The 28,000-nt window shown below is 47.0% G+C and overlaps 1 protein-coding gene across 4 annotated transcripts in view; it reads right to left on the reverse strand.

The window, feature by feature from the left end:
• The window catches only part of LOC140075660 (bile salt export pump-like), a 266,222-nt gene that overhangs the window by 21,208 nt on the left and 217,014 nt on the right, over positions 1-28,000 (reverse strand). For 2 of the 4 annotated variants that reach the window (XM_072121807.1, XM_072121810.1), the window contains 5 exons: positions 17,265-17,346; positions 4,238-4,355; positions 3,754-3,924; positions 3,394-3,498; positions 3,157-3,318 (listed from right to left, as the gene is read on the reverse strand). The exons of the other annotated variants lie outside the window; for them this stretch is intronic. In XM_072121807.1, coding sequence (XP_071977908.1) covers positions 3,157-3,318; positions 3,394-3,498; positions 3,754-3,924; positions 4,238-4,355; positions 17,265-17,346 — 638 coding nt within the window. The remainder of the gene's footprint in view (positions 1-3,156; positions 3,319-3,393; positions 3,499-3,753; positions 3,925-4,237; positions 4,356-17,264; positions 17,347-28,000) is intronic. 4 annotated transcript variants of the gene reach the window in all.

Genomic DNA, 28,000 nt, shown 5'->3' on the forward strand with positions numbered 1-28,000 from the left:
ACTGCCACATACAGGCACTCAATCTATTTCATTTTTCTGGAGGGCCACCTACCTGCTCCTCTGGTTTGAAAACTTTTTTGGACTGCCACATACAGGCACTCAATCTATTTCATTTTTCTGGAGGGCCACCTACCTGCTCCTCTGGTTTGAAAACTTTTTTGGACTGCCCCATACAGGCACTCAATCTATTTCATTTTTCTGGAGGGCCACCTACCTGCTCCTCTGGTTTGAAAACTTTTTTGGACTGCCACATACAGGCACTCGATCTATTTCATTTTTCTGGAGGGCCACCTACCTGCTCCTCTGGTTTGAAAACTTTTTTGGACTGCCACATACAGGCACTCAATCTATTTCATTTTTCTGGAGGGCCACCTACCTGCTCCTCTGGTTTGAAAACTTTTTTGGACTGCCACATACAGGCACTATCCAAATTAAATTGTCTCCATAGCAGCCTCCACACGTTGTCTCCATTGCTACCTCCAAAAGTCGTCCATATAGCTGCCTCCATATATCGTCCCCTTATCAAACGAGGTGTGTCAGGCAGAAATTTGGGTTGTTTTCATGGATTCCACATCAAAGTTGTTAACTTTGTCGCCACCCTGCTGTGTTATCCACAAAATATACTGGCAAACTTTTATCATTTACCAATATTATTTCAGCGCTTCTTGCGCATCTGTTTACATTCCCCTCACCCGCCATATCCTAAACTTATAAGAACGCTACTACACTTGATCTTATACAAAAGGTTCTCTTAGAAGTGCTGTTTGGGGAGTAGCCTAGAGACAGGGGCTTGGATTGGCGAAAGCTCGCCTGGCAGCGGAGCGCCAGCTTTATGCGCATCATGCACTTCTTGCGCATCTGTTTACATTCCCCTCACCCGCCATATCCCAAACTTATAAGAACGCTACTACACTTAACTTGGTGCAGGCTGGGACCGAGTCTGACCCTGGGGCTGGTCATATACTGCCGACGCAGAGGATTGCGGGGCCTACCTCGGTCCAGGTCTCAAAGGCCTAGTATACCTCCTCCTCCTCCGAATTACCATCCGTGGCCATGGCACCATCAGTCGGTAGCTCTAGGCACAGCAGCAGTGCCGTCGCTAAGCGACAGCAGGCGGTGCTCAAACTGCTGAGCCTAGGCGATAAAAGGCACACCGCCCAAGAGCTATTACAGGGCATTCCACATCAAACTTGTTAACTTTGTCGCCACCCTGCTGTGTAATCCACAAAATATACTGGCAAACTTTTATCATTTACCGATATTATTTCAGCGCTTCTTGCGCATCTGTTTACATTCCCCTCACCCGCCATATCCCAAACTTATAAGAACGCTACTACACTTGATCTTATACAAAAGGTTCTTAGAAGTGCTGTTTGGGGAGTAGCCTAGAGACAGGGGCTTGGATTGGCGAAAGCTCGCCTGGCAGCGGAGCGCCAGCTCCATGCCAAGATCCAACTAACATAGTTTTAACTGCAGCACCTTTAATCTACTACTAGTTCACTGCCTCCATACATGGTCCCCTTATCAAACGAGCTGTGTCAGGCAGAATTTTGGGTTGTTTTCATGGCTTCCATGTTAACTTTGTCGCCAACCTGCTGTGTAATCCACAAAATATACTGGCAAACTTTTATCATGTACCGATATTATTTGAGCACTTCTTGCTCACCTCCTTTGGTTCCTCTCTGCCACCCATTGGTTTGAAGCCTGAGTCCATTTAGGGTATGTCGCCATGCCACTCTCTAGCCTGCAGCTGCTGCCGCTGCCTCTGCATGCCGTCCCCTATAGTGTCAGGGTCAATTATTGGATGTTTTAGATGCTATCTTGCTTCATTCTGTCACTCTGTCATGGCCATGCTGTTGCCCATAATTTTGGCATAATGGTGCGATTAAGCAGCCTCAGAGGCATCCATGCATGCTGCCCCTGCTGTTTCCTGTCCATTTCCGTGGTGTTTCCATCCTTTTCTGAGGTTCCCAGGTGTTTGGCCAAGCTTCCCTGTGCAGAGCCTTGGTCCCCTTGAAAAATGCTCGAGTCTCCCATTGACTTCAATGGGGCTCGTTATTCGAGACGAGCACTCGAGCATCGGGAAAAGTTCGTCTCGAATAACGAGTACCCGAGCATTTTAGTGCTCGCTCATCTCTAGTGCTAACTGTTTAAATACCTCTGTCACCAGCAGAATTTAAACTGCGGGCGTGCATGAGATGGTACTAGCATGCCGGCAGTACACCACTTTTTTGGGGTTGGTCATCACTCCAGATGATATCATAGGGGAGAGATGGTCCTCCCGAAAATGGCGGCCACAGCCAATTATATACTGCTGGCAAGTTAATGCCTGTGAAGGATGCCAGAGTTGAGACCCTCCCGCTGCACAAATTCTGCCACACCCGTGACACAGCACCAGGCTTCATAGCTTCCATAAACTCCCAGTTCCGCAGATCACCATAAAATTCATAAAGTCCATCTGTTGGGACATCACCACTGCATCAGAAAGTGAAGAAGCAGGCAACCGGGAAGAAGAGTAGAGATAAGCATTAAATCCAAATTTTTACACAGGCAACTAAGCATTTTTAACAACACTTTTAAATGTAAACTCCCATCAAATTTTGGTCAGAAATATCCTGTACAGAAGTCTACGACAATTTCATTCAAGGGCCATTATGTGGCACATTTACTAAGGCTTTGCGACACACTTTTTTCGGTCTGTGCCCGTTCTTCAATGTTAAAACAGCTTGCGCAGGTATTTAAGTAGCAGGTGCATTGCAATTGTATCGCACGCAACCCTTTTTGTGGTGCAGATGCGCTAGCTTCCATGTTACACAAATTAGCGGGTGTGCCGTCTGACTGTCCGACTGATTCGGACAGAGCGCAGGATTTAACTTTCAAATTGTGTCACAAGCCCAAGCACTAACATGCAGCACTAAAAAGATGGTGAACGCTGTCGGACCTGAGCAGGGAAGCGTTACATGCAGTATATCGGGCGCACGGTCTTAGTGAATCGAGGCACATTGCATTATTGTCGGACAATGCACTTTATGTGAACTCCTCGGACCAGGTAAATAAAAGTGCTCCAATGAGAAAGGATCCAAGTTTCAAAAATCCTGACCCCCATTTAGAATTTTTTGTATTAAAATCTTTTACAACCATATTTACTTAACATACCCCTTGTATTTGGGATGCATCAGTTGCCAGTCTTGTGGTTAGGGCACCGGGACTATTTCTAGGGTCATCAAACCAACCAATTTCTTGCCCCAACATGGCTTGGAATCCAATCTTACGGAGTCTTCTGGTGAGTAATTCTCCAGACTTTGCAAATGTGTATCCCTGATGAAATAGAAAAGAAATAATCATGCATTGGTCCAAAATGAGTTTTCAAATTTATATCTAGGTTATACCTACCTGTAAGAATTGTGTCAAAAATATTACAGCTCCAATAAGAACAAAAAGCACGCAAATGCCATTGATTTCCTTTCTTTGCTCATCCTTATCTGGTAAGGAGAAGATCTGTGAGGAACGAAACATATATTACTCCAAAATACACTCAGAATATCTAACTGGTATAAATTCAGGGTAGTTTCAATATTCAATATGCTTAATATGCTCCATATTGTCAGATGGGTGAAGCAGACAGTCTGGCCAGTAGTGCCAAAGAAGAAGACTCGTAAGAAGACTCCAGTAGTAAAAAGGCCACATGGTGAAAGAAGGAAAGATAGATAGATAGATATGAGCTAGATAGATAGATAGATAGATAGATCTCACCCCAAGAATCTGACTGTAGAGAAAGGAATACAGTGGGTTGACAGCGCCATTGACAGCTGCTACAAGTGAACCTATTAACATGCATGGCCACTCAGGAGCATTGTATTTTAGGATACGGGCAACTGGGGCTGGCTCAACTTTATCATTATCATCGTCATCATAAATAATTCCCTAGGGAAATAAAAACAGAAAAAATATGTATCAGTAAGATTAGTATGTGTCTGCCATGCTTTATTTTTACATAGCTGAGCATAATCATACAGTATCATGGGCAAGGGTGCAACAGCGAGGAGGAAACTTGAGACTCTTGCCTCAGGCAGCACTATCTGCGGCAAGATGGGCAGCATTAGGGGGGGCACCGTCACCTGCTACAAAGCAGAACTTGACATTTTTTGAACTTGTCACAGTTCCCCCCTGATCATGGGACTGCTATGATGATATATGAGGAGTTTCTCCAAAATCTTTTAAACATTTCCCCCTTTACCTCCTTAGCTTTTCCCGAGTCATCATACTGAGACACAGGTTTTATCGCCTCAGGGGCATCAGGTTCTGTCAAAAATGGAGCGTCAGGAATTATGTTTGATTGCTGTGATCTTGAGCGACTACGGATAGAAGCAAAAAACACAAAAGTATAAGTATATCACTTTAAAAAGCAATTTTTCCTTATATAACATAGGAGATGAGTTATAAGTTTGGTAAATCAAGGAATAATTAACCATTTTGATAGCATTTGGGCCTTCGCCTTTCAATACTGTGAGCATGTATTTAGCGTCTATGCAGACCTATGTGTCACCATGGTTACAGAGTACAAACACTCCCCATGTGTAGTTTGCTCCTGAAGATAAGTGCTTCTCCACTTCACTTGCTTCTCTTTTTATTTTTAAATGGGCTGGAGGGTAGGTCACTAATTGTGCCACCCTATGTGTAAAAATGGGACGTCAGAAAGGCGCTGGTCATCAGGGGTAAGAGGTTTCCTTTTATTCAGAGATATTTAGGACAACGCGTTTCGCACTCCAACGAGTGCTTCCTCAGGTCTAGGCTTGTTGTGCTGGAGAAGTGATCTCTTTTTATTTTTCTACTCTACAACCTGGAACCCATAACCCCCATATACAGGGAGCCACCCCAAATTATCAATTTATTGGAATAATAGTGTTTGAATGATGAAAAAGACTTAGTGTCAGGGCATTGCTAACACAAACCTGGTTCCTAGGGCTTCTCCAGTCTCTACATTTAATTCCATAGTGACATATTGTACATAGCCGGGGACCTTATGTAACCCGACTAGACTAGGTAACGTAACAGGAAATGCAACTGCATATGATGGATTAACAGCGCACCAAATGGATTTATCAGGAGCACCGGCCTCTGATAACTCCGCCTGGTCTGACCTGCTGTAAAGTTGCGCCATAGCCAGGCTAAGGCAATGTGCAGGTTCACTGAGCTCGCTGGCCACAATCCCCTTTACATACTTCTACGGCCAAATGGCATGGAGGTGGCAATATAAACTAATATGCAATTAGTTGTTATTTTGCTCCGCTTAGCAGAAAAATGCTGCTGACATACACTATAATGAAGAATTAAAATGGCACTGCCCCTATAATTAGTTTGTTGATTTCCTCCATGTGAAGCAGGACAGAAGATGGCCGCAGGTCACATGTCCACATCACATGTGATCACCACTATGTTGGTTGCAGTGCATGCAGTGTTGTGGTGAGACATCATCTCAGTGATGGCAGTTACACATCATTACTATGGTAACAGAGCAGGACAGTCTGTTATATAATCACTGGAAGCAGAGCATAAGAGGGAGGAGGAGTTACTAAGAACTAAAGGATCATGGGACGTGTAGTTTCCAGTGGCAGCCACATTGGTGAAAACTCTGTATACTTTTGTGAATTATAAAATCAAACTATTTATGCTCCATTTTGTGACTAATGACAATGAGTTGGGTTTTTGTATCAGATATTCATATTCCCAGAATATCCCTTTAACACAAACCCTATTGAAAACATTTTTTTTAAATAAACAAAATGAGATAGGACCTTTTTATTTTAAAAAAGAATTTTGAAGATTCAGTTTTGAATCCGATGTTACGCCAATTATTCTGGAAATTTTTTAGTCCTCTAAAACACCTTTATACTTTAAAAAAAACAGGTCCAACAAAGAAGTCTAATATTTATTTTTTATATGCAGAACCTTAACCCCAATGGAAAATATTGTAGAGCATAAACAAAAAAGTGACAAGTCTCTTAAAAAAGAATCTGTGTTTTAGAGGACTAGTGGGGTTATACCAATTTCTAGGACAGTTGGAGAAACAATGGCTCATCTTGAATCAATGATTTGAATCATTATTTATCTTAATTTTTTTATTTTAATTGAATTTCTACCTTTGCATATTTTTTCATGATTATGATTAGAGATGAGCGAACATGCTCGTCCGAGCTTGATGCTCGGTCGAGCATTAGGGTACTCGAAACTGCTCGTTACTCGGACGAATACTTCGCCCGCTCGAGAAAATGGCAGCTCCCGCCGTTTTGCTTTTTGGCGGCCAGAAACAGAGCCAATCACAAGCCAGGAGACTCTGCACTCCACCCAGCATGACGTGGTACCCTTACACGTCGATAGCAGTGGTTGGCTGGCCAGATCAGGTGACCCTGGGATAGACTAGCCGCTGGCCGCGCTGCTCGGATCATTCTGTCTCTGGATGCCGCTAGGGAGAGAGCTGCTGCTGCTCAGGGAAAGCGTTAGGGTGTTCTATTAGCTTACTGTTAGGCAGGAGTGATTCTCAAAGAACCCAACAGCCCTTCTTAGGGCTACAATAACGTTCTACTTTTTTTATTTTAATTTGCATCTTTTACCATTTTGTGAGGAATTAGCAGGGGGACTTGCTACCGTTGTGTTTAGCTCTTAGTGGCACACATATCCATAGCAAAGACCGAAGTGGGAAAATTCAGTAGGGGTTGGATTTCTATTAGGCAATAACTCAGTGTCATCTCATCTGGCATAGTAGTGTGCTTCCTTTGATACTTGGCTAGAAAATAGCCATAGGAGAATACAAACAGCTTCTTGAAGCCTACAGTAGCGTTCTATATATTTGATTTCTGGTTGATCTGCTGGTGGCTGTAGTTTCTGCAGTGCATGTACTTGCCAATTCTGAGCAATTTGTAGTGAGACTTGCGACCGCTGTGTTCTGCGCTTAGTGGCGCACATATCCATAGCAAAGGCTGAAGTGGCAAAATTCAGTAGGGGTTGGATTTCTATTAGGCAATAACTCAGTGTCATCTCATCTGGCATAGTACTGTGCTTCCTTTGATACTTGGCTAGAAAATAGCCATAGGAGAATACAAACAGCTTCTTGAAGCCTACAGTAGCGTTCTATATATTTGATTTCTGGTTGATCTGCTGGTGGCTGTAGTTTCTGCAGTGCATGTACTTGCCAATTCTGAGCAATTTGTAGTGAGACTTGCGACCGCTGTGTTCTGCGCTTAGTGGCGCACATATCCATAGCAAAGGCTGAAGTGGCAAAATTCAGTAGGGGTTGGATTTCTATTAGGCAATAACTCAGTGTCATCTCATCTGGCATAGTACTGTGCTTCCTTTGATACTTGGCTAGAAAATAGCCATAGGAGAATACAAACAGCTTCTTGAAGCCTACAGTAGCGTTCTATATATTTGATTTCTGGTTGATCTGCTGGTGGCTGTAGTTTCTGCAGTGCATGTACTTGCCAATTCTGAGCAATTTGTAGTGAGACTTGCGACCGCTGTGTTCTGCGCTTAGTGGCGCACATATCCATAGCAAAGGCCGAAGTGGCAAAATTCAGTAGGGGTTGGATTTCTATTAGGCAATAACTCAGTGTCATCTCATCTGGCATAGTACTGTGCTTCCTTTGATACTTGGCTAGAAAATAGCCATAGGAGAATACAAACAGCTTCTTGAAGCCTACAGTAGCGTTCTATATATTTGATTTCTGGTTGATCTGCTGGTGGCTGTAGTTTCTGCAGTGCATGTACTTGCCAATTCTGAGCAATTTGTAGTGGGACTTGCGACCGCTGTGTTCTGCGCTTAGTGGCGCACATATCCATAGCAAAGGCCGAAGTGGCAAAATTCAGTAGGGGTTGGATTTCTATTAGGCAATAACTCAGTGTCATCTCATCTGGCATAGTACTGTGCTTCCTTTGATACTTGGCTAGAAAATAGCCATAGGAGAATACAAACAGCTTCTTGAAGCCTACAGTAGCGTTCTATATATTTGATTTCTGGTTGATCTGCTGGTGGCTGTAGTTTCTGCAGTGCATGTACTTGCCAATTCTGAGCAATTTGTAGTGAGACTTGCGACCGCTGTGTTCTGCGCTTAGTGGCGCACATATCCATAGCAAAGGCCGAAGTGGCAAAATTCAGTAGGGGTTGGATTTCTATTAGGCAATAACTCAGTGTCATCTCATCTGGCATAGTACTGTGCTTCCTTTGATACTTGGCTAGAAAATAGCCATAGGAGAATACAAACAGCTTCTTGAAGCCTACAGTAGCGTTCTATATATTTGATTTCTGGTTGATCTGCTGGTGGCTGTAGTTTCTGCAGTGCATGTACTTGCCAATTCTGAGCAATTTGTAGTGGGACTTGCGACCGCTGTGTTCTGCGCTTAGTGGCGCACATATCCATAGCAAAGGCCGAAGTGGCAAAATTCAGTAGGGGTTGGATTTCTATTAGGCAATAACTCAGTGTCATCTCATCCGGCATAGTACTGTGCTTCCTTTGATACTTGGCTAGAAAATAGCCATAGGAGAATACAAACAGCTTCTTGATCTTGAAGCCTACAGTAGCGTTCTATATATTTGATTTCTGGTTGATCTGCTGGTGGCTGTAGTTTCTGCAGTGCATGTACTTGCCAATTCTGAGCAATTTGTAGTGGGACTTGCGACCGCTGTGTTCTGCGCTTAGTGGCGCACATATCCATAGCAAAGGCCGAAGTGGCAAAATTCAGTAGGGGTTGGATTTCTATTAGGCAATAACTCAGTGTCATCTCATCCGGCATAGTACTGTGCTTCCTTTGATACTTGGCTAGAAAATAGCCATAGGAGAATGCAAACAGCTTCTTGATCTTGAAGCCTACAGTAGCGTTCTATATATTTGATTTCTGGTTGATCTGCTGGTGGCTGTAGTTTCTGCAGTGCATGTACTTGCCAATTCTGAGCAATTTGTAGTGAGACTTGCGACCGCTGTGTTCTGCGCTTAGTGGCGCACATATCCATAGCAAAGGCCGAAGTGGCAAAATTCAGTAGGGGTTGGATTTCTATTAGGCAATAACTCAGTGTCATCTCATCCGGCATAGTACTGTGCTTCCTTTGATACTTGGCTAGAAAATAGCCATAGGAGAATACAAACAGCTTCTTGATCTTGAAGCCTACAGTAGCGTTCTATATATTTGATTTCTGGTTGATCTGCTGGTGGCTGTAGTTTCTGCAGTGCATGTACTTGCCAATTCTGAGCAATTTGTAGTGGGACTTGCGACCGCTGTGTTCTGCGCTTAGTGGCGCACATATCCATAGCAAAGGCCGAAGTGGCAAAATTCAGTAGGGGTTGGATTTCTATTAGGCAATAACTCAGTGTCATCTCATCCGGCATAGTACTGTGCTTCCTTTGATACTTGGCTAGAAAATAGCCATAGGAGAATGCAAACAGCTTCTTGATCTTGAAGCCTACAGTAGCGTTCTATATATTTGATTTCTGGTTGATCTGCTGGTGGCTGTAGTTTCTGCAGTGCATGTACTTGCCAATTCTGAGCAATTTGTAGTGAGACTTGCGACCGCTGTGTTCTGCGCTTAGTGGCGCACATATCCATAGCAAAGGCCGAAGTGGCAAAATTCAGTAGGGGTTGGATTTCTATTAGGCAATAACTCAGTGTCATCTCATCCGGCATAGTACTGTGCTTCCTTTGATACTTGGCTAGAAAATAGCCATAGGAGAATACAAACAGCTTCTTGATCTTGAAGCCTACAGTAGCGTTCTATATATTTGATTTCTGGTTGATCTGCTGGTGGCTGTAGTTTCTGCAGTGCATGTACTTGCCAATTCTGAGCAATTTGTAGTGGGACTTGCGACCGCTGTGTTCTGCGCTTAGTGGCGCACATATCCATAGCAAAGGCCGAAGTGGCAAAATTCAGTAGGGGTTGGATTTCTATTAGGCAATAACTCAGTGTCATCTCATCTGGCATAGTACTGTGCTTCCTTTGATACTTGGCTAGAAAATAGCCATAGCAATAGGATAGCATTGTTTGGTTTTAAAAACTCAAAAAAAAAAAAAAAACACAAAAAAAAAAAAAAAAAAGTAAAAAAAAAAATAAAGTTATAACTCTCATTTTAAAAATGTTTAACCCGAGGGCTAGGGGTAGAGGACGAGGGCGGGGACGTGGGCGTCCAACTACTGCAGGGGTCAGAGGCCGTGGTCCTGGGCGGGGTGAGACACCACCTGCTGATGAGGGAGCAGGGGAACGCCGCAGAGCTACACTCCCTAGGTTCATGTCTGAAGTTACTGGGACTCGTGGTAGAGCACTGTTGAGGCCAGAACAGTGCGAACAGGTGATGTCGTGGATTGCTGACAATGCTTCGAGCAATTTGTCCACCACCAGTCAGTCTTCCACGCAGTCCACCCATGTCACCGAAATCGCCACTCCTCCAGCTCCTGCACCTCAGCCTCCTCCCCCCCAGTCTGCCCCCTCCCAGGAAAATTTGGCATTTGAACCGGCATACTCTGAGGAACTGTTTTCTGGACATTTCCACAGTCACAAACCACTTGTCCGGTTGCTGCTGAGCAATTTTCCGATGCCCAGGTTTTCCACCAGTCACAGTCTGTGGGTGATGATGACCTTCTTGACGTAGTGGAAGTGTGTAAAGAGGTGTCCGACGATGAGGAGACACGGTTGTCAGACAGTGGGGAAGTTGTTGTCAGGGCAGGAAGTCCGAGGGGGGAGCAGACTGAGGGATCGGAGGATGATGAGGTGACAGACCCAAGCTGGGTTGAGAGGCCGGGTGAACACAGTGCTTCTGAGACGGAGGAGAGTCCTCGACCTGAACAGGTTGGAAGAGGCAGTGGTGGGGCCAGACGGAGAGGCAGGGCCAGAGCTGGTGCATCAGCGCCACTGTCAACTAGTGAAGCTCCCGTGGTGAGGGCTCTTGCGGCGAGGGCTAGATCTTCAGAAGTGTGGAGGTTCTTTAAGGAAACACCGGATGACCGACGGACTGTGGTGTGCAACATTTGCCAAACCAGGCTCAGCAGGGGTTCCACCACTACTAGCTTAACTACCACCAGTATGCGCAGGCATATGAATGCTAAGCACCCCACTCAGTGGCAACAAGCCCGTTCACCTCCGGCCGTGCACACCACTGCTCCTTCCCCTGTGTCAGCTGCTAGTCAGCCCCCTGCCCAGGACCCTGCCACAAAAACCCCATCGTCGCCTCCACGATCCTCCACAGCATCCACCAGCGTTCAGCTCTCCATACCCCAGACGCTGGAGCGGAAACGCAAATATAGTGCAACCCACCCGCACGCCCAAGCCCTTAATGTGCACATCTCCAGATTGCTTAGCCTGGAGATGCTGCCCTATAGGCTAGTAGAGACCGAGGCCTTTCGCAACCTCATGGCGGCGGCCGCCCCTCGGTATTCGGTCCCCAGCCGCCACTACTTTTCCCGATGTGCCGTCCCAGCCCTGCACCAGCACGTGTCAGACAACATCATCCGTGCCCTGACCAACGCCGTTTCTGACAAGGTCCACCTGACCACGGACACGTGGACGAGTGCTGCCGGGCAGGGCCACTATATATCGCTGACGGCACATTGGGTTAACTTGGTGGAGGCTGGGACCGAGTCTGACCCTGGGGCTGCTCATATACTGCCGACGCCGAGGATTGCGGGGCCTACCTCGGTCCAGGTGTTTCAGGCCTACTATGCCTCCTCCTCCTCCCACCCCTCCTCCACCTCCTCCTCCGAACTACCATCCGTGGGCACGGCGCCATCAGTCGGTAGCTCTAGGCACAGCAGCAGTGCCGTCGCTAAGCGACAGCAGGCGGTGCTCAAACTGCTGAGCCTAGGCGACAAAAGGCACACCGCCCAAGAGCTATTACAGGGCATCACGGCGCAGACTGATCTGTGGCTGGCACCGCTGAACCTCAAGCCGGGAATGGTTGTGTGTGACAACGGCCGTAACCTGGTGGCGGCTCTGCAACTCGGCAGACTGACACATGTGCCATGCCTGGCCCATGTGTTAAATCTGATAGTGCAGCGTTTCCTCAAGACATACCCCAATCTGTCTGATTTGCTCACGAAGGTGCGCCGCATCTGTGCGCATTTCAGGAAGTCCAGCCCAGATGCTGCCACTCTCAGGGCAGCGCAGCGCCGCCTCCAACTGCCCGCTCACCGACTGTTGTGCGACGTGCCCACGAGGTGGAATTCAACACTGACCATGTTATCCAGAGTTTACCAGCAGCGCAGAGCGATTGTAGACTGCCAGATGTCAACTTCCACCAGAACTGGTAGTCAGGTCAGTCAGCTTCCTCAAGTCTACAATGAGGAGTGGACGTGGATGTCTGATATCTGTCAGGTGCTGAGTAACTTTGAGGAGTCAACACAGATGGTCAGTGGCGATGCCGCCATCATCAGCCTCACCATCCCGCTGCTTGGCCTGTTGAAAAACTCTCTGGTCAGCATGAAGTCGGAAGCTTTGCGCTCGTCACAAGAGACGGGGGAAGAATATTCCCTTGTTGATAGCCAAAGCACCCTGAGGTCTGTTTCTCAGCGCATATCGGAGGAGGTGGAGGTGGAGGAGGATGAGGAGGAAGAGGAGGAGAATGTTGGCGAGACACAAGAGGGGACCATTGTTGAGTCCTTCACTGTTCAGCGTGTATGGGCAGAAGAAGAGGAGTTGGAGGAGTTGGAGGAGGAGGAAATGGACAGTCAGGCCAGTGAGGGGAGTGAATTCTTACGCGTTGGTACTCTGGCGCATATGGCAGATTTCATGCTAGGCTGCCTATCCCGTGACCCTCGCGTTCAAAGAATTTATTCCAGCACCGATTACTGGGTGTTCACTCTCCTGGACCCACGGTACAAGCAAAATCTTCCCACTCTCATCCCTGGAGAGGAAAGGAGTGTGAGAATGCATGAATACCAGCAGGCCCTGGTGCACAAGCTGAAACAGTATTTCCCTTCTGACAGCGCTAGCGGCAGAGTGCGTAGTTCTGCGGGACAAGTAGCGAGGGAGAGTAGGCGAGCAGGCAGCTTGTCCAGCACTGGCAAGGGTACGCTTTACAAGGCTTTTGCCAGCTTTATGTCACCCCAGCAAGACACTGTCACCTGTCCCCAGTCTCGGCAGAGTAGGGCTGATCTTTACAGAAAGATGGTGAGGGAGTACGTAGCTGACCATACCATCGTCCTAAATGATCACACAGCTCCCTACAACTACTGGGTTTCAAAGCTGGACATGTGGCACGAACTGGCGCTGTACGCCTTGGAGGTTCTTGCCTGCCCTGCCGCTAGCGTCTTGTCCGAGCGGGTTTTCAGTGCAGCTGGTGGCATCATCACCGATAAGCGTACACGCCTGTCGACTGACAGCGCTGACAGGCTGACGCTTATTAAAATGAATAAAGGCTGGATTTCTCAGAATTTCCAATCTCCACCAGGTGAAGGAAGCTCAACCTGAATAATTGATCCACTCCTCCTCCTCCTCCTCATTTTCCTCCTTCTCCTCCTCTTTGTACAGTAAAGCAGAGGAAACTGGCTATTTTTTGACAGGGCCCACTGGCTCTTGCTATAGTACTTCATGCATTTAATTTTTCTGGAGGGCCACCTACCCGGTCCTCTGTTTGAAACAATTTTTGTGAGTGCCACATACAGGCACTCAATCTATTCCATTTTACTGCAGGGCCACCTACCTGCTCCTCTGGTTTGAACAATTTTTGGGACTGCCACATACAGGCACTCAATCTATTCCATTTTACTGGAGGGCCACCTACCTGCTCCTCTGGTTTGAAACATTTTTGGGACTGCCACATACAGGCACTCAATCTATTCCATTTTACTGCAGGGCCACCTACCTGCTCCTCTGGTTTGAACAATTTTTGGGACTGCCACATACAGGCACTCAATCTATTCCATTTTACTGCAGGGCCACCTACCTGCTCCTCTGGTTTGAAACATTTTTGGGACTGCCACATACAGGCACTCAATCTATTCCATTTTACTGCAGGGCCACCTACCTGCTCCTCTGGTTTGAACAATTTTTGGGACTGCCACATACAGGCACTCAATCTATTCCATTTTACTGCAGGGCCACCTACCTGCTCCTCTGGTTTGAACAATTTTTGGGACTGCCACATACAGGCACTCAATCTATTCCATTTTACTGGAGGGCCACCTACCTGCTCCTCTGGTTTGAACAATTTTTGGGACTGCCACATACAGGCACTCAATCTATTCCATTTTACTGGAGGGCCACCTACCTGCTCCTCTGGTTTGAAACATTTTTGGGACTGCCACATACAGGCACTCAATCTATTCCATTTTACTGCAGGGCCACCTACCTGCTCCTCTGGTTTGAACAATTTTTGGGACTGCCACATACAGGCACTCAATCTATTCCATTTTACTGGAGGGCCACCTACCTGCTCCTCTGGTTTGAAACATTTTTGGGACTGCCACATACAGGCACTCAATCTATCCCATTTTACTGGAGGGCCACCTACCTGCTCCTCTGGTTTGAAAAATGTTTGGGACTGCCACATACAGGCACTATCCAAATTAAATTGTCTCCATAGCAGCCTCCACACGTTGTCTCCATTGCTACCTCCAAAAGTCGTCCATATAGCTGCCTCCATACATCGTCCCTTTATCAAACGAGGTGTGTCAGGCAGAAATTTGGGTTGTTTTCATGGATTCCACATCAAAGTTGTTAACTTTGTCGCCACCCTGCTGTGTTATCCACAAAATATACTGGCAAACTTTTACCATTTAGGGATATTATTTCAGCGCTTCTTGCGCATCTGTTTACATTCCCCTCACCCGGCATATCCTAAACTTATAAGAACGCTACTACACTTGATCTTATACAAAAGGTTCTTAGAAGTGCTGTTTGGGGAGTAGCCTAGAGACAGGGGCTTGGATTGGCGAAAGCTCGCCTGGCAGCGGAACGCCAGCTCCATGCGCATCATGCGCTTCTTGCGCATCTGTTTACATTCCCCTCACCCGCCATATCCCAAACTTATGAGAACGCTACTACACTTAACTTGGTGCAGGCTGGGACCGAGTCTGACCCTGGGGCTGGTCATATACTGCCGACGCAGAGAATTGCGGGGCCTACCTCGGTCCAGGTCTCAAAGGCCTACTATACCTCCTCCCACCCCTCCTCCACCTCCTCCTCCTCCGAATTACCATCCGTGGGCATGGCGCCATCAGTCGGTAGCTCTAGGCACAGCAGCAGTGCCGTCGCTAAGCGACAGCAGGCGGTGCTGAAACTGCTTAGCCTAGGCGATAAAAGGCACACCGCCCAAGAGCTATTACAGGGCATTCCACATCAAAGTTGTTAACTTTGTCGCCACCCTGCTGTGTAATCCCCAAAATATACTTGCAAACTTTTACCATTTAGGGATATTATTTCAGCGCTTCTTGCGCATCTGTTTACATTCCCCTCACCCGGCATATCCTAAACTTATAAGAACGCTACTACACTTGATCTTATACAAAAGGTTCTTAGAAGTGCTGTTTGGGGAGTAGCCTAGAGACAGGGGCTTGGATTGGCGAAAGCTCGCCTGGCAGCGGAACGCCAGCTCCATGCGCATCATGCGCTTCTTGCGCATCTGTTTACATTCCCCTCACCCGCCATATCCCAAACTTATAAGAACGCTACTACACTTAACTTGGTGCAGGCTGGGACCGAGTCTGACCCTGGGGCTGGTCATATACTGCCGACGCAGAGAATTGCGGGGCCTACCTCGGTCCAGGTCTCAAAGGCCTACTATACCTCCTCCCACCCCTCCTCCACCTCCTCCTCCTCCGAATTACCATCCGTGGGCATGGCGCCATCAGTCGGTAGCTCTAGGCACAGCAGCAGTGCCGTCGCTAAGCGACAGCAGGCGGTGCTGAAACTGCTGAGCCTAGGCGATAAAAGGCACACCGCCCAAGAGCTATTACAGGGCATTCCACATCAAAGTTGTTAACTTTGTCGCCACCCTGCTGTGTAATCCCCAAAATATACTTGCAAACTTTTACCATTTAGGGATATTATTTCAGCGCTTCTTGCGCATCTGTTTACATTCCCCTCACCCGGCATATCCTAAACTTATAAGAACGCTACTACACTTGATCTTATACAAAAGGTTCTTAGAAGTGCTGTTTGGGGAGTAGCCTAGAGACAGGGGCTTGGATTGGCGAAAGCTCGCCTGGCAGCGGAGCGCCAGCTCCATGCCAAGATCCAACTAACATAGTTTTAACTGCAGCACCTTTAATCTACTACTAGTTCACTGCCTCCATACATGGTCCCCTTATCAAACGAGCTGTGTCAGGCAGAATTTTGGGTTGTTTTCATGGCTTCCATGTTAACTTTGTCGCCACCCTGCTGTGTAATCCACAAAATATACTGGCAAACTTTTATCATGTACCGATATTATTTGAGCGCTTCTTGCTCACCTCCTTTGGTTCCTCTCTGCCACCCATTGGTTTGAAGCCTGAGTCCATTTAGGGTATGTCTACTCTCTAGCCTGCTGCCGCTGCCTCTGCATGCCGTCCCCTATAGTGTCAGGGTCAATTATTGGATGTTTTAGATGCTATCTAGCTTCATTCTGTCACTCTGTCATGGCCATGCTGTTGCCCATAATTTTGGCATAATGGTGCGATTATGCAGCCTCAGAGGCATCCATGCATGCTGCCCCTGCTGTTTCCTGTCCATTTCCGTGGTGTTTCCATCCTTTTCTGAGGTTCCCAGGTGTTTGGCCAAGCTTCCCTGTGCAGAGCCTTGGTCCCCTTGAAAAATGCTCGAGTCTCCCATTGACTTCAATGGGGTTCGTTATTCGAGACGAGCACTCGAGCATCGGGAAAAGTTCGTCTCGAATAACGAGTACCCGAGCATTTTAGTGTTCGCTCATCTCTAATTATGATGTTATTTATTATCATTTGTTATTAGGATTTTCTGGGCTGTAACAAGGAAAACTATAAAATACTTATGTTTTCCCATCATTCTTTTAGTCATTATGACTAGGTGTATCCTGTATACTATTATACCATTGTGTAATTATACATATTTTATATGACCTTTCTCTAATTCTTCCTTTTCTTAGAAGTTCTAGTGGAGGAATTGCGTGCCATTCTTCATGTATACATTAAGGTACAGGTGAAAAATGACATATTAATATAATTTAAAGAGTCATTCATCAGTCTCGCATTAATTACAGGCCCTCTTATATAATTACATTTATCCACCATTACTAGTTACTTAATTCGTCCAAACTTTCCATGTCTGATAACCCTACCCTAAGCTTGACCGATAGCCGCCTCTCTTGAAGGACTGACCCTCCTCCAGTTTAGGCTCCTCGTGTTGCTTGTCTTCAGCATCTGAAAAAAAAATCATATAGTTTAAAAAAAATTTTTGGTTGCAATTAGAGATGAGCGAACATACTCGTCCGAGCTTGATGCTCGTTCGAGCATTAGCGTACTCGAAACTGCTCGTTGCTCGGACGAATACTTCGCCCGCTCGAGAAAATGGCAGCTCCCGCCGTTTTGCTTTTTGGCGGCCAGAAACAGAGCCAATCACAAGCCAGGAGACTCTGCACTCCACCCAGCATGACGTGGTACCCTTACACGTCGATAGCAGTGGTTGGCTGGCCAGATCAGGTGACCCTGGGGTAGACTAGCCGCTGCCCGCGCTGCTCGGATCATTCTCTGTCTGGATGCCGCTAGGGAGAGAGCTGCTGCTGGTCAGGGAAAGCGTTAGGGTGTTCTATTAGAATAGTGTTAGGCAGGAGTGATTCAACAAGAACCCAACAGTCCTTCTTAGGGCTACAATAACGTTATACTTTTTTTTTTTTGTTTGCTTGTGGCTGGGCTTGCAGGCACTAGTAGTGCAGCTAGTACCATATTGTGAGGAATTTGCAGGGGGACTTGCTACCGTTGTGTTTAGCTCTTAGTGACACACATATCCACCTCAAACACCAAAGTGGGAAAATTTATTAGGGGTTTGATTTCAATTAGGCACAGTCTGCCATTTACTTTTTATTTTACGTTTATTTTTTCATAACTCAGCGTCATCTCATCAGTGTGCTTTCATACTTGGCTAGAAAATAGCCATAGGAGAATCCAAACGGATTACTTACGCCTACAGTAGCGTTATATATATTTGATTTCTGGTTGATCTGCTGGTGGCTGTCCTTGCTGCAGTGCATCTACTAGCAAATTGTGAGCAATTTGTAGTGAGAGTTGCGACCGCTGTGTTTTGCGCTTAGTGACGCACATATCCATCGCAAAGACCGAAGTGGGAAAATTTATTAGGGGTTGGATTTCAATTAGGCACAGTCTGCCATTTACTTTTTATTTTACGTTTATTTTTTCATAACTCAGCGTCATCTCATCAGTGTGCTTTCATACTTGGCTAGAAAATAGCCATAGGAGAATCCAAACGGCTTACTTACGCCTACAGTAGCGTTATATATATTTGATTTCTGGTTGATCTGCTGGTGGCTGTCCTTGCTGCAGTGCATCTACTAGCAAATTGTGAGCAATTTGTAGTGAGAGTTGCGACCGCTGTGTTTTGCGCTTAGTGACGCACATATCCATCGCAAAGACCGAAGTGGGAAAATTTATTAGGGGTTGGATTTCAATTAGGCACAGTCTGGCAGTTTCTTTTTATTTTACGTTTATTTTTTCATAACTCAGCGTCATCTCATCAGTGTGCTTTCATACTTGGCTAGAAAATAGCCATAGGAGAATCCAAACGGCTTACTTACGCCTACAGTAGCGTTATATATATTTGATTTCTGGTTGATCTGCTGGTGGCTGTCCTTGCTGCAGTGCATCTACTAGCAAATTGTGAGCAATTTGTAGTGAGAGTTGCGACCGCTGTGTTTTGCGCTTAGTGACGCACATATCCATCGCAAAGACCGAAGTGGGAAAATTTATTAGGGGTTGGATTTCAATTAGGCACAGTCTGGCAGTTTCTTTTTATTTTACGTTTATTTTTTCATAACTCAGCGTCATCTCATCAGTGTGCTTTCATACTTGGCTAGAAAATAGCCATAGGAGAATCCAAACGGCTTACTTACGCCTACAGTAGCGTTATATATATTTGATTTCTGGTTGATCTGCTGGTGGCTGTCCTTGCTGCAGTGCATCTACTAGCAAATTGTGAGCAATTTGTAGTGAGAGTTGCGACCGCTGTGTTTTGCGCTTAGTGACGCACATATCCATCGCAAAGACCGAAGTGGGAAAATTTATTAGGGGTTGGATTTCAATTAGGCACAGTCTGCCATTTCCTTTTTTATTTTACGTTTATTTTTTTAATAACTCAGCGTCATCTCATCTGGCATAGCAGTGTGCTTTCATACTTGGCTAGAAAATAGCCATAGGAGAATCCAAACGGCTTACTTACGCCTACAGTAGCGTTATATATATTTGATTTCTGGTTGATCTGCTGGTGGCTGTCCTTGCTGCAGTGCATCTACTAGCAAATTGTGAGCAATTTGTAGTGAGAGTTGCGACCGCTGTGTTTTGCGCTTAGTGACGCACATATCCATCGCAAAGACCGAAGTGGGAAAATTTATTAGGGGTTGGATTTCAATTAGGCACAGTCTGGCAGTTTCTTTTTATTTTACGTTTATTTTTTCATAACTCAGCGTCATCTCATCAGTGTGCTTTCATACTTGGCTAGAAAATAGCCATAGGAGAATCCAAACGGCTTACTTACGCCTACAGTAGCGTTATATATATTTGATTTCTGGTTGATCTGCTGGTGGCTGTCCTTGCTGCAGTGCATCTACTAGCAAATTGTGAGCAATTTGTAGTGAGAGTTGCGACCGCTGTGTTTTGCGCTTAGTGACGCACATATCCATCGCAAAGACCGAAGTGGGAAAATTTATTAGGGGTTGGATTTCAATTAGGCACAGTCTGCCATTTCCTTTTTTATTTTACGTTTATTTTTTTAATAACTCAGCGTCATCTCATCTGGCATAGCAGTGTGCTTTCATACTTGGCTAGAAAATAGCCATAGGAGAATCCAAACGGCTTACTTACGCCTACAGTAGCGTTATATATATTTGATTTCTGGTTGATCTGCTGGTGGCTGTCCATGCTGCAGTGCATCTACTAGCAAATTGTGAGCAATTTGTAGTGAGACTTGCGACCGCTGTGTTTTGCGCTTAGTGATGCACATATCCATCGCAAAGACCGAAGTGGGAAAATTTATTAGGGGTTGGATTTCAATTAGGCACAGTCTGCCATTTCCTTTTTATTTTACGTTTATTTTTTTCATAACTCAGCGTCATCTCATCTGGCATAGCAGTGTGCTTTCATACTTGGCTAGAAAATAGCCATAGCAATAGGATAGCATTGTTTGGTTTTAAAAACTAAAAAACACAAAAAAAAACTAAAAAACACAAAAAAACACAAAAAAAAGTAAAAAAAAAATTAAAGTTATAACTTTCATTTTCAAAATGTTTAACCCGAGGGCTAGGGGTAGAGGACGAGGGCGGGGACGTGGGCGTCCAACTACTGCAGGAATCAGAGGCCGTGGTCCTGGGCAGGGTGAGACACCACCTGCTGATGAGGGAGCAGGGGAACGCCGCAGAGCTACACTCCCTAGGTTCATGTCTGAAGTTACTGGGACTCGTGGTAGAGCACTGTTGAGGCCAGAACAGTGCGAACAGGTGATGTCGTGGATTGCCGACAATGCTTCGAGCAATTTGTCCACCAGTCAGTCTTCCACGCAGTCCACCCATGTCCTCCAGCTCCTGCACCTCAGCCTCCTCCCCCCCAGTCTGCCCCCTCCCAGGAAAATTTGGCATTTGAACCGGCATACTCTGAGGAACTGTTTTCTGGACCCTTCCCACAGTCACAAACCACTTGTCCGGTTGCTGCTGAGCAATTTTCCGATGCCCAGGTTTTCCACCAGTCGCAGTCTGTGGGTGATGATGACCTTCTTGACGTAGTGGAAGAAGTGTGTAAAGAGGTGTCCGACGATGAGGAGACACGGTTGTCAGACAGTGGGGAAGTTGTTGTCAGGGCAGGAAGTCCGAGGGGGGAGCAGACTGAGGGATCGGAGGATGATGAGGTGACAGACCCAAGCTGGGTTGATAGGCCGGGTGAACACAGTGCTTCTGAGACGGAGGAGAGTCCTCGACCAGAACAGGTTGGAAGAGGCAGTGGTGGGGCCAGACGGAGAGGCAGGGCCAGACCTGGTGCATCAGCGCCAAATGTGTCAACTAGTGAAGCTCCCGTGGCGAGGGCTCCTGCGGCGAGGGCTAGATCTTCAGAAGTCTGGAGGTTCTTTAAGGAAACACCGGATGACCGACGGACTGTGGTGTGCAACATTTGCCAAACCAGGATCAGCAGGGGTTCCACCACTAATAGCTTAACTACCAGCAGTATGCGCAGGCATATGAATGCTAAACACCCCACTCAGTGGCAACAAGCCCGTTCACCTCCGGCCGTGCACACCACTGCTCCTTCCCCTGTGTCAGCTGATAGTCAGCCCCCTGCCCAGGACCCTGCCACAAAAACCCCATCGTCGCCTCCACGATCCTCCACAGCATCCACCAGCGTTCAGCTCTCCATACCCCAGATGCTGGAGCGGAAACGCAAATATAGTGCAACCCACCCGCACGCCCAAGCCCTTAATGTCCACATCTCCAGATTGCTCAGCCTGGAGATGCTTCCCTATAGGCTAGTAGAGACCGAGGCCTTTCGCAACCTCATGGCGGCGGCCGCCCCTCGGTATTCGATCCCCAGCCGCCACTACTTTTCCCGATGTGCCGTCCCAGCCCTGCACCAGCACGTGTCAGACAACATCATCCGTGCCCTGACCAACGCCGTTTCTGACAAGGTCCACCTGACCACGGACACGTGGACGAGTGCTGCCGGGCAGGGCCACTATATATCGCTGACGGCACATTGGGTTAACTTGGTGGAGGCTGGGACCGAGTCTGACCCTGCGGCTGGTCATATATTGCCGACGCCAAGGATTGCGGGGCCTACCTCGGTCCAGGTGTTTCAGGCCTACTATGCCTCCTCCTCCTCCCACCCCTCCTCCACCTCCTCCTCCGAACTACCATCAGTGGGCATGGCGCCATCAGTCGGTAGCTCTAGGCACAGCAGCAGTGCCGTCGCTAAGCGACAGCAGGCGGTGCTCAAACTGCTGAGCCTAGGCGATAAAAGGCACACCGCCCAAGAACTATTACAGGGCATCACGGCGCAGACTGATCTGTGGCTGGCACCGCTGAACCTGAAGCCAGGCATGGTTGTGTGTGACAACGGCCGTAACCTGGTGGCGGCTCTGCAACTCGGCAGACTGACACATGTGCCATGCCTGGCCCATGTGTTAAATCTGATAGTTCAGCGTTTCCTCAAGACATACCCCAATCTGTCTGATTTGCTCACGAAGGTGCGCCGCATCTGTGCGCATTTCAGGAAGTCCAGCACAGATGCTGCCACTCTCAGGGCAGCGCAGCGCCGCCTCCAACTGCCCGCTCACCGACTGTTGTGCGACGTGCCCACGAGGTGGAATTCAACACTGACCATGTTATCCAGAGTTTACCAGCAGCGCCGAGCCATTGTAGACTGCCAGATGTCAACTTCCACCAGAACTGGTAGTCAGGTCAGTCAGCTTCCTCAAGTCTACAATGAGGAGTGGACATGGATGTCTGATATCTGTCAGGTGCTGAGTAACTTTGAGGAGTCAACACAGATGGTCAGTGGCGATGCCGCCATGATCAGCCTCACCATCCCGCTGCTTGGCCTGTTGAAAAACTCTCTGGTCAGCATGAAGTCGGAAGCTTTGCGCTCGTCACAAGAGACGGGGGAAGAAGATTCCCTTGTTGATAGCCAAAGCACCCTTAGGTCTGTTTCTCAGCGCATATCGGAGGAGGTGGAGGAGGATGAGGAGGAAGAGGAGGAGAATGTTGGCGAGACACAAGAGGGGACCATTGTTGAGTCCTTCACTGTTCAGCGTGTATGGGCAGAAGAAGAGGAGTTGGAGGAGTTGGAGGAGGAGGAAATGGACAGTCAGGCCAGTGAGGGGAGTGAATTCTTACGCGTTGGTACTCTGGCGCATATGGCAGATTTCATGCTAGGCTGCCTATCCCGTGACCCTCGCGTTCAAAGAATTTATTCCAGCACCGATTACTGGGTGTTCACTCTCCTGGACCCACGGTACAAGCAAAATCTTTCCACTCTCATCCCTGGAGAGGAAAGGAGTGTGAGAATGCATGAATACCAGCAGGCCCTGGTGCACAAGCTGAAACAGTATTTCCCTTCTGACAGCGCTAGCGGCAGAGTGCGTAGTTCTGCGGGACAAGTAGCGAGGGAGAGTAGGCGAGCAGGCAGCTTGCCCAGCACTGGCAAGGGTACGCTTTACAAGGCTTTTGCCAGCTTTATGTCACCCCAGCAAGACACTGTCACCTGTCCCCAGTCTCGGCAGAGTAGGGCTGATCTTTACAGAAAGATGGTGAGGGAGTACGTAGCTGACCATACCATCGTCCTAAATGATCACACAGCTCCCTACAACTACTGGGTTTCAAAGCTGGACATGTGGCACGAACTGGCGCTGTACGCCTTGGAGGTTCTTGCCTGCCCTGCCGCTAGCGTCTTGTCCGAGCGGGTTTTCAGTGCAGCTGGTGGCATCATCACCGATAAGCGTACACGCCTGTCGACTGACAGCGCTGACAGGCTGACGCTTATTAAGATGAATAAAGCCTGGATTTCTCATAATTTCCAATCTCCACCAGGTGAAGGAAGCTCAACCTGAATAATTTATCCACTCCTCCTCCTCCTCATTTTCCTCCTTCTCCTCCTCTTTGTACAGTAAAGCAGAGGAAACTGGCTATTTTTTGACAGGGCCCACTGGCTCTAGCTATAGTACTTTATGCATTTAATTTTTCTGGAGGGCCACCGACCCGGTCCTCTGTTTTAAACAATTTTTGGGAGTGCCACATACAGGCACTCAATCTATTCAATTTTTCTGGAGGGCCACCTACCTGCTCCTCTGGTTTAAAAACTTTTTTGGACTGCCACATACAGGCACTCAATCTATTCCATTTTTCTGGAGGGCCACCTACCTGCTCCTCTGGTTTGAAAACTTTTTTGGACTGCCACATACAGGCACTCAATCTATTCCATTTTTCTGGAGGGCCACCTACCTGCTCCTCTGGTTTGAAAACTTTTTTGGACTGCCACATACAGGCACTCAATCTATTCCATTTTTCTGGAGGGCCACCTACCTGCTCCTCTGGTTTGAAAACTTTTTTGGACTGCCACATACAGGCACTCAATCTATTCCATTTTTCTGGAGGGCCACCTACCTGCTCCTCTGGTTTGAAAACTTTTTTGGACTGCCACATACAGGCACTCAATCTATTCCATTTTTCTGGAGGGCCACCTACCTGCTCCTCTGGTTTGAAAACTTTTTTGGACTGCCACATACAGGCACTCAATCTATTCCATTTTTCTGGAGGGCCACCTACCTGCTCCTCTGGTTTGAAAACTTTTTTGGACTGCCACATACAGGCACTATCCAAATTAAATTGTCTCCATAGCAGCCTCCACACGTTGTCTCCATTGCTACCTCCAAAAGTCGTCCATATAGCTGCCTCCATACATCGTCCCTTTATCAAACGAGGTGTGTCAGGCAGAAATTTGGGTTGTTTTCATGGATTCCACATCAAAGTTGTTAACTTTGTCGCCACCCAGCTGTGTTATCCACAAAATATACTAGCAAACTTTTATCATTTACCAATATTATTTCAGCGCTTCTTGCGCTTCTGTTTACATTCCCCTTACCCGCCATATCCTAAACTTATAAGAACGCTACTACACTTGATCTTATACAAAAGGTTCTTAGAAGTGCTGTTTGGGGAGTAGCCTAGAGACACGGGCTTGGATTGGCGAAAGCTCGCCTGGCAGCGGAGCGCCAGCTCCATGCCAAGATCCAACTAACATAGTTTTAACTGCAGCACCTTTAATCTACTACTAGTTCACTGCCTCCAAACATGGTCCCCTTATCAAACGAGCTTTGTCAGGCAGAATTTTGGGTTGTTTGCATGGCTTCCACAACAAACTTGTTAACTTTGTCGCCACCCTGCTGTGTTATCCACAAAATATACTGGCAAACTTTTATCATTTACCAATATTATTTCAGCGCTTCTTGCGCATCTGTTTACATTCCCCTCACCCGCCATATCCCAAACTTATAAGTACGCTACTACACTTAACTTGGTGCACGCTGGGACCGAGTCTGACCCTGGGGCTGGTGATATACTGCCTACGCAGAGGATTGCGGGGCCTACCTCGGTCCAGGTCTCAAAGGCCTACTATACCTCCTCCTCCTCCCACCCCTCCTCCACCTCCTCCTCCTCCGAATTACCATCCGTGGCCATGGCGCCATCAGTCGGTAGCTCTAGGCACAGCAGCAGTGCTGTCGCTAAGCGACAGCAGGCGGTGCTCAAACTGCTGAGCCTAGGCGATAAAAGGCACACCGCCCAAGAGCTATTACAGGGCATTCCACATCAAACTTGTTAATTTTCTCGCCACCCTGCTGTGTAATCCACAAAAGATACTGGCAAACTTTTATCATTTACCGATATTATTTCAGCGCTTCTTGCGCATCTGTTTACATTCCCCTCTCTCGCCATATCCCAAACTTATAAGAACGCTACTACACTTGATCTTATACAAAAGGTTCTTAGAAGTGCTGTTTGGGGAGTAGCCTAGAGACAGGGGCTTGGATTGGCGAAAGCTCGCCTGGAAGCGGAGCGCCAGCTCCATCCCAAGATACAACTAACATAGTTTTAAGCGCAGCACCTTTAATCTACTACTAGTTCACTGCCTCCATAATAATAATAATAATAATCTTTATTTATATAGCGCCATCATATTCCGTAGCGCTTTACAAATCATAGGAAACAAATACAAATGTAATGTAACAGAGCACAACATTTGTATGGAACAACAGGAGTGAGGTCCCTGCTCGCCAGAGCTTACGGTTTATGAAGATGATGGGGTAACACGAGGTAAAAGAATTTTTAATGGTCAAGCCATTCTTCTTAGGGAATAGAACAAAATATAATAAATGGAATTGCTGTCGCTTGAACCACTCAGCCGTCACCAGGTCCAGGGTGAATGGGACTGCATAGAAGTCTGGTGCCTGTTGGTTGCTGGATAACAGATGGGAGGACGACACAGGACGGGTTAGTAGAAGAGTTAAAACTTCATGCAGTTAATGAGTGTTATAGGCTTGCCTAAAGAAATGGGTTTTAAGAGCACGTTTGAAACTTTGGAGGTTAGGTATTAGTCTGATAGTCCGGGGCAGAGCATTCCATAGAATTGGTGCAGCTCTAGAGAAGTCTTGGAGACGCGAGTGGGAGGTCCGCACTAGGGTAGAGGTTGATCTAAGATCACTGGCGGATCTAAGAGCACGGGTTGGGCGATAGACTGAGATAAGAGAGGAGAGGTAGGGGGGTGCAGCATTATACAGAGCTTTATGGATGAGGGTTATTATTTTAAACTGTATACGAAAGGAGACTGGCAGCCAGAGCAGCGACTGGCATGAACTGTAGGCATACATGGTCCCCTTATCAAACGAGCTGTGTCAGGCATAATTTTGGGTTGTTTTCATGGCTTCCACAACAAACTTGTTAACTTTGTCGCCACCCTGCTGTGTAATCCACAAAATATACTGGCAAACTTTTATCATTTACCAATATTATTTCAGCGCTTCTTGCGCATCTGTTTCCATTCCCCTCACCCACCATATCCTAAACTTATAAGAACGCTATTACACTTGATCTTATACAAAAGGTTCTTAGAAGTGCTGTTTGGGGAGTAGCCTAGAGACAGGGGCTTGGATTGGCGAAAGCTCGCCTGGCAGCGGAGCGCCAGCTCCATGCCAAGATCCAACTAACATAGTTTTAACTGCAGCACCTTTAATCTACTACTAGTTCACTGCCTCCAAACATGGTCCCCTTATCAAACGAGCTTTGTCAGGCAGAATTTTGGGTTGTTTGCATGGCTTCCACAACAAACTTGTTAACTTTGTCGCCACCCTGCTGTGTTATCCACAAAATATACTGGCAAACTTTTATCATTTACCAATATTATTTCAGCGCTTCTTGCGCATCTGTTTACATTCCCCTCACCCGCCATATCCCAAACTTATAAGTACGCTACTACACTTAACTTGGTGCACGCTGGGACCGAGTCTGACCCTGGGTTTGGTGATATACTGCCTACGCAGAGGATTGCGGGGCCTACCTCGGTCCAGGTCTCAAAGGCCTACTATACCTCCTCCTCCTCCCACCCCTCCTCCACCTCCTCCTCCTCCGAATTACCATCCGTGGCCATGGCGCCATCAGTCGGTAGCTCTAGGCACAGCAGCAGTGCTGTCGCTAAGCGACAGCAGGCGGTGCTCAAACTGCTGAGCCTAGGCGATAAAAGGCACACCGCCCAAGAGCTATTACAGGGCATTCCACATCAAACTTGTTAATTTTCTCGCCACCCTGCTGTGTAATCCACAAAAGATACTGGCAAACTTTTATCATTTACCGATATTATTTCAGCGCTTCTTGCGCATCTGTTTACATTCCCCTCTCTCGCCATATCCCAAACTTATAAGAACGCTACTACACTTGATCTTATACAAAAGGTTCTTAGAAGTGCTGTTTGGGGAGTAGCCTAGAGACAGGGGCTTGGATTGGCGAAAGCTCGCCTGGAAGCGGAGCGCCAGCTCCATCCCAAGATACAACTAACATAGTTTTAAGTGCAGCACCTTTAATCTACTACTAGTTCACTGCCTCCATAATAATAATAATAATAATCTTTATTTATATAGCGCCATCATATTCCGTAGCGCTTTACAAATCATAGGAAACAAATACAAATGTAATGTAACAGAGCACAACATTTGTATGGAACAACAGGAGTGAGGTCCCTGCTCGCCAGAGCTTACGGTTTATGAAGATGATGGGGTAACACGAGGTAAAAGAATTTTTAATGGTCAAGCCATTCTTCT

This window comes from Engystomops pustulosus, chromosome 8 (assembly GCF_040894005.1).
Source record: "Engystomops pustulosus chromosome 8, aEngPut4.maternal, whole genome shotgun sequence".
In the NCBI taxonomy this organism is placed as follows: Eukaryota; Metazoa; Chordata; class Amphibia; order Anura; family Leptodactylidae; genus Engystomops; species Engystomops pustulosus.